The 13,194-nt window shown below is 43.9% G+C and overlaps 1 protein-coding gene across 1 annotated transcript in view; it reads right to left on the bottom strand.

Moving 5' to 3' along the window:
* Positions 1–13,194, bottom strand: part of LOC126106743 (amyloid-beta-like protein) — a 142,216-nt gene that overhangs the window by 28,997 nt on the left and 100,025 nt on the right. Inside the window, exon 6 of the mRNA XM_049913117.1 lies at positions 8,101–8,355. Within this exon, the coding sequence (XP_049769074.1) occupies positions 8,101–8,355 (255 nt within the window). The remainder of the gene's footprint in view (positions 1–8,100; positions 8,356–13,194) is intronic.

Here is a 13,194-nt window from a genome sequence, read left to right as displayed (position 1 = left end):
TTCAGAGGGAAGGGACCGCATGCGAACCACAATCGTTAGCCTCGACCTGGGCCACTGATGCTGGAGGTGGACTGTCATGGGCGGGAAAAGGAGACGGTAATTCGGATGCTCATGGGAACTACGAATGTGTGCTGCATAACTGGTGAGCAGTTGTGCAAGGCTGATCTGCAATGGAGGGACACCAGCCTCCACCAGTACACTGGTCACCGGACTCGTCCTAAAAGCTCCTGTTGCTAGTTGAAGGTGCTGCCAAACCATAAACCACACTCTTATCATCAATTCGGGGTTGGACAAGGGCTCTGTACAGCTGCAGCAGGGTAGAGCGATCTGCACCCCAATTGGTGTTGTTCATGCAATGGAGGGCATTGAGGTGCTGCCAGCACTTCTGCTTAAGCTGACAAAGATGAGGGAGCCAAGTCAATCGAGTGTCGACAACCAGTATTGATATCACTCCACCACAGTGAGTGGATCGTTATTAAGGTAAAGTGCTGGTTCCAGATGAACGGTACAACACCGACAGAAGTGCATGACACACAACTTCACAGCTGAAAACTGGAAGCCATTGGCTAGAGCCCATGACTGCACCTTGGGGATGGCTCCCTGTAAGCACCACTCAGCAACACCAGTACTGGAGCAGCAGTATGAAACGCAGAAGTCCTCTGCAAGAAGGTGAGAGGAGGGCCCGACAGCTGCTGCTAGACCATTAATGGCCACTAAAAATAAAGAGACACTCAAAACAGAGCCTTGCAGCACGCCATTATCCTGGATATGGATGGACACAGAAAGTACGGAGCGACAGGAAGTTTTGGATAAAAATCAGGAGCAGGCCCCAGAGACCCCACTCATACAATGTGGTAAGGATATGATGTCACCAGGTAGTGTTGTATGCTTTGCGTAAGTCAATAAAGACGGCAACCGTGTGTTGGCATCTGGAAAAGCCTGTTCAGATGGCAGACTCAATCAACACAAGATTATCAGTGGTATAGTGACCCTGGCGGAAGCTGCCCTGACATGAAGCCAGCAGGCCACGTGACTCCAAGACCCAACCCAACCGCCGACAAACCATACATTCCAGCAGCTTACAAAGAACATTGGTGAGACTGATAGGCCAATAGCTATCCACATCAAGCAGGTTTTTACCGGGTTTGAGCACCAGAATGATGGTGCTCTCCTGCCATTGCGATGGAAAGACACCATCACACCCAATCCGGTTGAAGATGATGAGGCGATCTCGCTTGTAGTCAGATGAGAGATGTTTAATCATCTGGCTGTGGATCCGATCAGGCCCAGGAGTTCTGTTGGGGCAATGTGCAAGGGCACTGAGGAGCTCCCACTCTGTAAATGGAGCATTACAGGATTCACTGCAGCATGTAGTGAACGAGAGGATGTTCCGTTCCAGCTGCTGGTTGAGAGTGCGAAAGGCTGGGGGGTAGTTCTCCGACGTAGAGGCTCGACCAAAGTGCTTGGCAATCGCATTTGCGTCCGTAGATAACACACCATTTATGGTAACACCGGGGACACCTGTTGGGGGCCCGGTGCTCGAAAAGACGTTTGATCTTTGCCCAGACTTGGGAAGGTGACGTATGGCACCCAATGGTCGAGACATATCTCTCCCAACACTCCTGCTTCCGTCGTTTGATAAGGTAACGAATGCAGGCACGGAGCCGTTTAAAGGCTATGAGGTGCTCCAGGGAAGGGTGCCACTTATGCCGCAGTAGAGCTCGCCGACACTCCTCAATTGCTTTAGCGACCGAGGGCCTGCATTACGCCTCAGTCACCCTAAAGAGTGAGGAATTGCATTTTCTGACGCAGAAACGATTGTTGTAGTCATGTGCTCGACCATCACATCAATGTTACCATGTGGGGGAGATTCAACGGTGACAGCAGAGGTGAAAGTTCCCCAGTCCGCTTTGTTTAAAGCCCATATGGGCAGGCATCTGTGGGCCTGATGCTGGGGCAGCGACAGGAAGGTGGGGAAGTGGTCACTATCACACAGATCGTCATGTGCTCTCCAGTGGATAGATGGGAGAAGTCCTGGGCTTCAAATTGATAAATCAATGGCCAAGTAACTACCATGAGCCACTCTGAAATGTGTGGCGGCCCCATTGTTTAAGAGGAAGAGGTTGAACTGAAACAGTAAAGTTTCGACATCTCTGCCTCGGCCAGTAAGCATGGTGCCACCCCACAAAGGGTTATGGGCATTAAAATCTCCCAAAAGTAGGAAAGGTTTAGGGAGTTGATCAATCAAAGCAGCTAGTACATTCAGGGGTACTGCAACATCTGGAGGAAGATATACATTGCAGACAGTTATTTCCTGTGTCATTCTTATTCTGACAGCCACAGCTTCAAGAGGGGTTTGAAGGGGCACAGGTTCACTACAGACTGAGTTTAGGACATAAACGCAAACTCCACCTGACACTCAATTATAGTCGCTACGGTTCCTGTAATGTCCCTTATAGCTGTGGAGGGCAGGGGTCCGCATTGCTGGGAACCAGGTTTACTGGAGAGCAATGCAGATAGCAGGTGTAAAGCTTAACAGTTGTCGTAGCTCAGCGAGGCGGTGGAAAAAACCACCACAATTCCACTGGAGAATGACATCGTGTGACTGGGAAGGCATGGAACATTGAATGAGGAGTCACCTGCTGCCACTGACTTTTTGCCTCAGCAGTCTATATCCATTGTGTCTGAGGGTCTGGCCAGATCTAGGACCTCAGTGGACACCAAAATCTCCACCCTATCAGGCGCAGAGCTTGTAGGTAGCAGTGGTCATGGTGCCACCACAATTTCCTTCATCTTAGGGGTTTTCTTTTTGGATTTCTCTCACTGCTCCTTGGGTTTCCCTGGCTGGGAGGACTTCACTGGCTCAGTCTCTGGGTCTGAGGATGAGAGTGAAGCTGTACGACCGGCTGCTTTTGGGCTCTTCAGCCACTGTTGGGTGTAGTCTTTCCCACTAACAGAAACCTGAGAAGGGAGTGACTCAAGGGACCCTTTCCTAGCGAGACTTACGCTTCTCCGGCTTAGAAGTGGGGACGGACGTCCTCGATGGTTGGGGGGGGGGGGGGGGTGTTGCTCCCAAAGTAGGTGGTGCAGGAACAACAGGGAGGGAAATGTCCCCCACCATCAAGGGGGCAGGTGTAGTCTTCCGGCTCTGAGAGGTCACTTAGATTGGCGGAGCTGATGGTGCCAGAACTGTTCTAGCTGGGGCGTAAGACGATGTCATACGCACAGGATTCAGACGTTCAAATTTTCTCTTAGCCTCAGTGTAGGTCAGTCGGTCCAGGGTCTTGTACTCCATGATTTTCATTTCTTTCTGGAGAATCCTGCAATCTGGTGAGTAAGGCAGCTGGGAGGCTGGGAACATGGAGTATTGGGATGTGATGGGTGTCCGCAATCTTGGCATGTGACGCTGGAAGCACAGCGGGAAGACATATGGCCGAACTTCCAGCACTTAAAGCACTGCATTGGGGAAGGGATATAGGGCTTTACATCACGTGGTAGACCATCACCTTGACCTTCTTGGACAATGCATCACCCTCAAAGGCCAAGATGAAGGCACCGGTGGCAACCTGATTATCCCTCGGACCCCAGTGGACATGCCGGACGAAATGTACACATTACTGCTCTAAATTGGCATGCAGCTCATTGTCGGACTGCAAAAGTAGGTCCGTGTGGAATATGACACCCTGGACCATATTTAAACTCTTATGGGGAGTAATGGTTAGAGAAACATCCCCCAGCTTGTCACAAATGAGTAACTCCTGTGACTGGACAGAGGACGCTGTTTTGATCAAGAATCACCCAAATTTCATTTTGGTCAAGGCGTCCACCTCTCAAAACTTGACCTCTAAATGCTCAACAAAAAACTGAGGCTTCATCGTCATGAAAGACTCCCCATCAGCCCTTGAACATACAAGGTACTGGGGCGAATAAGATCTGCTGGCATCCTTAGCCTGACATTCCTCCCATGGTGTGGCCAGGGAGGGGAAGGATTTGGGGTCATACTTCTGTGTGTTGAATTGAGCTCATGATCGCTTAGAGACTGCTGGTGTTTCATCACCAACAAGAGATGATGGACTACGCTTCATCATGTGTCATCCGCCCTGATGCCACCCACTCCGACCAGCGGTCCTCCCCACGGGCGCCACCCAGCCGCAGCAAAGGCCACCTGGCAGGACGGCCATTGCTGGGAGTCCTAATGCCCCAGGGGGACGGGAATCCACCCCTTGGTATATGTGGGGAGTTAACGGCACAGGCATCAGCAGAGCAATCCCTGTGTGGTCAGGGGGCTACAACCAACAGGGTACATGGCGGCCCCACCACAACGGACTGGCTACCATGCTGGATATCAGGTGCAAAGAAGTTTATGGTCATCATCGACACAGAAAGCGACACTGCATAGTGCATGGTGGAAAATGCACCTAGGAGGGTGTCCTCGCCCAAGAGGTGGAGAATGGATGGGACTGCAATGCGACGACAAAGTGGGCTAAAGATCTCAATGCACGATGGACACGTTGCATCATGTAAGGCACCCTTCGCCAATTGGCTTGCTCTTCAGGAAAATTTTGAAGACTGGGGGTCAAACCCTACAGGGGACCATCACATAAAGGCTGAAACGTGTGAAACTCCTGTTAGTCGCCTCTTACGACAGGCAGGAATATCTCGGGCCTATTCTAATCCCAGACCCACAGAGGGTACCACATCTGTAATGTGCATATCGCTATCCCAGCACTTTTGTCACTTCAGTGTGTGTAGACCCGCCCTTAGTGGAAACTAATTTGGTCATGTGGTTACCTACAGCGACGTTCCAGTTCAGATTACTGCAAGGAGTTACTTCATAGAGCAGTTGCGAAAAGTGATCAATAAAAAATGTCTTTGCAGGTAGCAGTGGTGACTTGCTGCTAATATCATTAAACATACTGATGATGAGAAAAACAAGGCTGTGATATTTCTGAGAAGAAAGCAAAATGTTGCAAAATGTTGAAATTAAGAAAGTCAATGGTGTGCAAATTACAATAGTAAGGAACTATGCTTAACAGAGATGAACTCCAGTATCTATCCCAAAGAAGAAGAAACAAAGTGTATACACTATGCCTTTGATGTATGGATAAGTTTTTTATTAATCAGCAGCTTCTGCAATATTATGAACAATTCAAAGAAATACCAATGTCACAAAAACTCAGCTTCTCTTGCTCAGAACTGGATTTCAAGGCTAACACAAAAATGCTGGGAACAATTATTCTGTCTGTGCAATTGATTTGAAAAGGTGCCAGAATAAATTAGTCCACATATTGATAAATGATACTTTTTATTGATGTGGAAGGACAAGGCTGTTTGCTTTTTGTATTTTTTGATTTACTGGGCAGGTATTGAGCACATGTTTATCACCACTGGTCTTTTATTATATTTTTAAGCCTTCATATAAGTTTTTGTAGATGTTCTATTACTTTTACATAGTGTCTAGCACATCCTCCTATTAGTATCAGTTACTTTTATATCTTCAAATTTAACACATAATTCGGACAACACAACAACACATATAAGTCACTGAGTAAGTTGACCTGTGTACAAGTCGGCATTCGATCAAACACTGAGTCTCAGTCTAGCGGCCGCTGCTCGGCTGGCCGCTTAGGTGGCGCAGCTGCTGCCTGGCTGGCAGACAGCGCCGCACGTAGAGGACGTGCGTAATTGCGCGGCGGCACTTTGAATAATCGGCGAGTCACAACAGTTACGCTAACTGTGCTTTATAAGACCAGTTACATAAATAAAAAAGGCATACTAAATTAAATTTTTATAAAAAAATGGGACTTCAGAACTATGGTGGCTAGTGGTTTATTCAGACAGGATTCATATATATTACACTGTGAAATAATACCACTGTGATAGTGTACTAGCAGTATTGTCAAACAATTTTTATTTTCTGTGCTATGTAAGGCTTTGGCATATGGCCACGTAGCGTGTGACAGTGCTCGACCTGTGAAGGTACTGCAGCAGACGCTGTTGCTACCTCCCCTTCCTGATTCTCAGGTGTAAACACAACAGTACTGTCACATTGGCCACGTCTTCAGTTGGCCTCACTGGATAATACATTCTGATCACTTTTCATAAGCTGTGCTTTCAAGTTCAGTATACATTATTGGCAGATTATGCAAAGGTTCTCATTGTGATATTACTACTATTAATAAAAAAATGATGAATGAATTATATTCCATTGGTGCTGTCTCAATTCTAATGTGCTTCCAAATGATGCCCAGGACACAGCTGAAAATAGATGCTAAGTCTGTAACATTTCCTCTACCTTCAAGTACAAATAAATGCTCTTGAACCAATCTACAAGATACAGGATGTGCAGTGACAGATTTCCCAATTTCAAAATTAAGTATCTCAAAAACTAAAACTGATAGATAAGTGCAACAAACAGTGTGTCTTTGTGAAAGCTGTAAGAATGTTATATAGTAGTTTTGAAATTGTTCAAAAAGCTGCTAACAATTGGTGCTGTAATCACAACAGATAGTGCATGTAAATAGTGCACCGCAACTCAGAGCAAACATTTCCACTGCTGAAATGTAAAAGTTGGTTAGCATACTGATGGAGGAGGTAGAAATCATATATTCCATTGAGAAATGTACTTTTTTCTGATACTGGAATACCAAGGGTTAGATTACAGTCAATAGGCAACAAGATGTAGTTTGCAAACATGATTTAATGTTCCAAAAGTACTCATTATGAAAACCATCCACAAACTCTTCATGAAGTTCCAACAGACAGGCAGTGTGGCTGATGATCTAGTGAGGAATGTTGGCCCCAGACAAATTGCAGTTACTTCTGAAAACGTCACCACAGTTCCTCGTATTCAGCAAAAAGCAAGCTTTCATTTGACTGGTTGTTAGTATTTTCACATCTTTTGCCTTTATTGTCCATGCCTCACTGCCATATCACAGCACAGATCTTGCTAAGGTCTTATAGTGACATATTCTGGTGTGCTTCTGGAGTACAGTATTAATGACAGTACAGTATTAATGACTCCTATTGTTTATTTATACAGGGTGTTTATAAATGAATATCGAGGTTTTAACGCTTTATAATATTTATTATATTAAACTTACAGTTATAAATGATATGTCAAATGAAAGAGCAACTCAAACAGTTTTACCAAGAGCCTTATAAATGTTCAATGTGAGCACCACGTCACACGGTACACATCAAGTCTATAGCAGAGTTCTTCCCAAACGTTGATAAGTGTGTCTTCAGTGATTGTAGCAACAGCTGCTTCAATCTGGTTTTTGATTCAGGGAGGTCTGCTGGTAGCAGAGGCACATACACACGATTCTTGATGAAGCCCCAAAGGAAAAAATTGCATGGCGTTAGGTCAGGTGAACGTGGAGGCCATGCGAAGCAAGCACTGTCATTGGGCCCCTTGCGGCCTATCCAGCACTTGGGTACAGTGAAGTTCAACCAACCGCGTACTTCGCTATGCTAGTGAGGTGCCGCATCATCTTGCTGGAAAATGAAGTTCTCTGGCTTCTTCCAACTGAGGGAAAAGCCATTGCTCTAGTGTATCATGGTAAGAAGTGCCAGTTACAGTAGGTTCACCAAAAAAAGAAAGGCCCATAAACTTTCCACATATAAGGCATAAAAAACACTTGCACCTGATGGGTGCCGTGTGATAAAGGATGCTCACATTGAACATTTATAAGGTTCTTGGTAAAACTGTTTGAGTTTCTCTTTCATTTTACTTATAGCTGTACGTTAAATGCAATAAATATTATAAAGTATTAAAGCCCCGATATTCATTTATAAACACCCTGTATATGTGGTGGCTTTCTCAGCTATGCCTGTTTCTTCCAGGAAGGATAGTTTACAGCCTAAATATGTGAATGTATTCACTGTTTCTGAACTTTTATTTTCAAACAAATATTCCTTCGTAATGGGTATTTCCTGCAGAATGCATAGTCTTTGTTTTTTCACTGTTGATGTCCATACAGTATATCTCGGATATGTCAAAATATCAAAAATACTGGGTAGCTGGTCTCCTGCCCTGAACATCCATTGTGTAACACTTCATCTTATGCAGGAGCACAACTCTTCCCAACTGGCACTTACATTTGGTGGGCTGTCGCTGAGAGCACGAGTGTAGCAGGTCATGGCGTCCTTCTTGCGCTCCTTGATGTGTGCAGCGACCCGCTGTTGGTGCATGGCGACCAGCTGGTGCTTCTCTGCATCCCCCTCTTCCTCCAGGGCTTGCACTGTCATCTGGAACCGCTGTGTCATGCGGCGCTTGAAGTCGTCGGCAGCTCGAGGGTCGCTGGCACGCATATCCTGGTAGCGTTCCTCTAAGTCTGACCAGTCCTTCATCACCTGCAAATATATTTACAACAAACATCTTACAAACACAGTAATTTATCTTCTAATAATAGAAAATACTTTTCTGCTCCTCCCCCCCTCCCCTTTCAAACTACCCGACTGCATCTAGCTGCCCTGCTCTGTCCCCACCACGTCACTGCCTACTTCCACAAGCAGCACTTCATCTTCCTCCTCCCCAACCTGCTATCCCTTCCCCTTCCAGTTCCAAGCCTCCTCTTTAGCACCACCACCCAGATCGCTTCTCCCATCATGTGCAGTTGCTCAATGTCTGGCCTCAGCGATCGCGAGTGTGTAAGTTGTGTTTGTGTGAATGTGTGTGTTGCCTACTTTAGGAAAAGGCATTTTGGCTAAAAACCCAACATGTATGGCAATCTTTTTGTTGTGTATGTCTGTGACTCAGCATCTACTCTATAAAGTGAGCACCAATGTTTCTTTTTCAATACTGCCATAATTTAACTTCTTTCTTAGTAAACTGAAACGTTATGGGGCTCTGTTACTTGCAAATCAGGGTATTGTGGATGTTATGTCTACAAATACCAAATTATGTAACATTAATGCCAGCAACAAATGCTTTTTATTATGTTTCATGCAAAAATTTCAGCCACACCTACAAGGTTGTGAATAGCCTATGTCATACATCATTCATATAACCCTGAACACACGGAAATCTTAAGAGACTATACACACCCATATACAGACTTGTGATGATGGGGTCACCTCTTCCAAAGGCAATTTGAAACTACTCCCAGCTCCCTCCTCCCTCCCTTCCCTTCCGGTGAGGAATCTATGTACCCCTCCTGTTTGCATCTAGTGCACGGTCAAAGCATTTGTGCGTTGTGTGATGTAATAATTTAATTTTTGTCGTTTAATTAAGTACTATGTAGAGATATATGTACAGTCTTCATCACAATGTATTAAAGTTAATGGATTAATTTCATTCTGGTTTTATATGATACAAAGGAATTTCCTTAGAGTCCTACCAATCCCTTCTGTCCAGATGCATGTAAGAATGCCATATTTGTATCTTTAAGCTAATTGTGAATAATAATCTTACTACTGAGTTAAAATGACTTACTATTTATTGAACATGTACCTTCAATATCACTAATTGCCTGTAGAAATATATGTTTCGGCAGCTTAATTCCGCTGGGAAGCGAAGGTTTGGTGATACAACCATTACACACTATCGGTGTACTATCACATCCATATTAGCATTACACTGCTTAGAACCAGCAGTCTAAATTGTCTGTTATATGTAGTCAGATTGCTCTTGTTGTGCACTGTGATGTATTTCATCATACTGTACTACATTTGAACATGGTCAACCATCAGCCAACTTATTGCTCTCCTACTGTGATCGGTGTGCATGGTTTCATCACAGTCGGAAAACTAATGGCAATGCACACAGAATCATGCGCAGTGAGAGTTTTTTTTGCCAAGTTGTATGTTACCTGAAAAATTAACAAAATCATTTTCGTCTCGCCCTAGCATTTGTGATTTTCCCATCTCAGGGCAATTAGTATTCAGAGGCACAATGCAACATAGCATTCCATCTTTATTCTGACTTCATTTTTGTGGGAAATATTATAGTCTCTGCAGCAGAACATGAGAACCAGCCGAGTATTTGCCTCAGTGGATGTGGGAAACTGCTTAAAAACAACAACAGGCTGGCCAGCACACCACTGCCCATGGTTAATCCGTGAGGCAGATTTGATCTGGGTTGGTGTATGTCCTCATGTTCAGAAGCAGGCGTTAACATGCTCATCCTCCTCCCTTCTGGGTGTGTGTGTGTGTGTGTGTGTGTGGGAGGGGGGGGGGGGGGGGGTGTATGAGTAAGACGCAAACTTCTAGAAACTGTATGTACAAAATATTGGAGGATTTCTCAACTCATGAAGCTGTTCTAAAAGAGCATTTATGGAATTCAGTGCTACAAACTGGGAACAGACTTCAAACTTACATCAAAACTACATTTCAAAATACACAATAATGAGGCACTCAACAGGTTCATCAAACTGCAGTATCTTTACAGGACTGGCATATTCGTTTATGACAGAAGGAGAGAGAATGAAGAAATGAGAGCATGAAAACTACTGAGGAAAACTTTAGGTAGAACATACGCCCCAAAAGGAATGCATAGACTAACAGAAAATAAGGAAATTCAAATGTACACACACACTTATTCAGATATTAAAAATTAAAGGCTAAAATTCTATGGGCACATTAATGCAATCAAATCAAACAGATAAACAAACCAAGTTATGGAGTTTTATGAAACTTTTAGTTAAGCTAAAATAAGACAATAAAGAGGACTGCAGCTGTAAAAGAAGATCTGAAAGAAACAGGGATAACAACAGGAAATACACCCGTCAGTAGTAGAAATCATTGGCTGACTATCTCATGGTGAGTATAATATCCAACAGCCCTGTATCCCACATTAATTCATTCATCATGTTCCAAATATGTCATTAGGAAAGAGCATTTTCAGGTTTACAGAGTGAGTCAAGGCACGCATTCTGAACTAGCAGACACTTTTAAGACGCAAACTACCCCAAGAAAGCCTATTTACAAAGTAAACTTATAAGTTGAATCTAGGAACTACAACCCCTATTTATCACTTGCATAGGGATCATTAGATTAGTTACAGCATGCACAGATACATTTAAACATTCTTCCCATGCTTCAATGTGAATGGAACGGGAAGCGGCCCAATAATTGGTACACTGGAGGTACTATCTACTGTGCACTCCACAGTGGTTTGGAGAACAGGGAGCAGAAGTAGGTTAAGAAAAGAGAAGCGGCTATTAGAGAATAACCTATATTCACCAGATTTGCAATAAACTATCACTATACTTCTAGAGGCCCCAGCACTTACACTAGCTAAATTTAACACACTAAGATCAGGAAACACTTGGCGGCTTCCTCAGCTATATTAAAAAGTCTCTGTTTATATTACCCATTTAGTTTAATATATCTTTGATCATGTTGGTACTCCTAATTCTGTCACACAGCTAAGCACAGTCTCTAATTTCTAAATTATAATTTATCCTAAACTCATATTTAGGTTGGCATGGGGGGGGGGGGGGGGGGCGGGGGGGAAGAAGAGACCAATCTGTGAGGTCATTGGTCTCATCGGATTAGGGAAGTAAGTCAGCCGTGCCCTTGCAAGGGAACCATCCTGGCATTTGCCTGGAATGATTTAGGGAAATCACGGAAAACCTAAATCAGGATGGTCGGACGTAGGACTGAACCGTCGACCTCCCGAATGCGAGTCCAGTGTGCTAACCACGACGCCACCTCGCTCGGTAATAGGGCATGCTGAAAAGTAATTCCCCAAATTTTTTATGTGAAAAACTCAAAGCTTTTTAAATAAAACGAAAGTTGAAACTTCGTTGCAGAATAAAACTGAGTGCCAGACCGAGACTTGAGCTCGGAACCTTAGACTTTTGCAGGCAATTGTTCTACTGAGCTACCCAAGCATGACGCATGACCTGCCCTCGCAGCTTTACTTCTGCCAGTACATCATCTCCTACCTCTCAAACTTCAAAGAACAGAATGAGATTTTCAATCTGCAGCAGAGAGTGCACTGATATAAGAATTCCTAGTAGGTAAAGTTTGGAAGGTAGGAGGGGTTATGGTGGAAGTAAAGCTCTGTGGACAGGTTGTGAGTCATGCTTGTTTAGCTCAGTTGGTAGACCACTTGCTCATGAAAGGCAAAGGTTCCAAGTTTGATTCTTGGTCTGGCAAACAATTTTAATCTGCCAGGAAGTTTCGTATCAGTGCAGACTCCACTGCAGAGTGAAAATCTCATTCTAAAAACATGTGCTGTTAACATTCTATATATTTATTCTTCATGTCAACATATTTGTTTCTCAACGTAGCGACGCTGGCAACTAACACATTTCTCCCAACAAGAGATCAGTTGGTTGATACTGTCACTAGAATATTTGAGTTTGCTGACAGAGCCACAACCTCACATCTGCTTGCAGCACTTCTTCACCAAGTGAAGTCTTCGAAGGTGTTCTTTAAGTTTTGTAAACAGATGGAAACTGGATGGGGCCAAGTCAGGATGATCAATGAAAGTGAACCCAAGGAATTGTGTCAGATTGTTCTGCATGTCGTAGCACTTCTGTGTGGTCTGGCACTGCCGTGCTGGGAGAGGGCACACTACGTGTGACGAACTCTTCAAATTCAAAACCTGATTATAGGACATCATTTCTGATGTACCTATTTTGTTACATTACACACCACCATGTTACATCTCAGAATACAGAGCTCTTTCGTGGTAAAAGGCAGCATGAAGAATAAAGATGTAGAATGTTGCCGATTTTCAAACAAAATTTGATTTGCAGTTTAGAAGAACTGTTTTCTCCCTGCTCTCTCAGTTAATGTAACCTGTTAGTTATGTACATTTTCTTTCATTTCGGAGTAACAAAAATGTCAAAATACTTTTCTTCATTAAATTAATTTCTTTACAGATCTTGTGTGTAAATCAACAATGACAGACTTCTCATACGACAAATTTAGAAAACTCCCCTTGGTATTTGACTTTGGCTCTTGTCTCCACTGTGCGTATCTATTAACTCTATACAGGGTGTTACAAAAAGGTACAGCCAAACTTTCAGGAAACAATCCTCACACACAAAGAAAGAAAATATGTTATGTGGACATGGGTCTGAAAACGCTTACTTTCCATGTTAGAGCTCATTTTATTCATTTCTCTTCAAATCACATTAATCATGGAATGGAAACACACAGCAACAGAACGTACCAGCGTGACTTCAAACACTTTGTTACAGGAAATGTTCAAAATGTCCTCCGTTAGTGAGGATACAT

The sequence above is a fragment of the Schistocerca cancellata genome, chromosome 10 (genome assembly GCF_023864275.1).
Source record: "Schistocerca cancellata isolate TAMUIC-IGC-003103 chromosome 10, iqSchCanc2.1, whole genome shotgun sequence".
NCBI lineage: Eukaryota > Metazoa > Arthropoda > Insecta > Orthoptera > Acrididae > Schistocerca > Schistocerca cancellata.
This window is presented reverse-complemented; position numbering and strand designations above follow the sequence as displayed.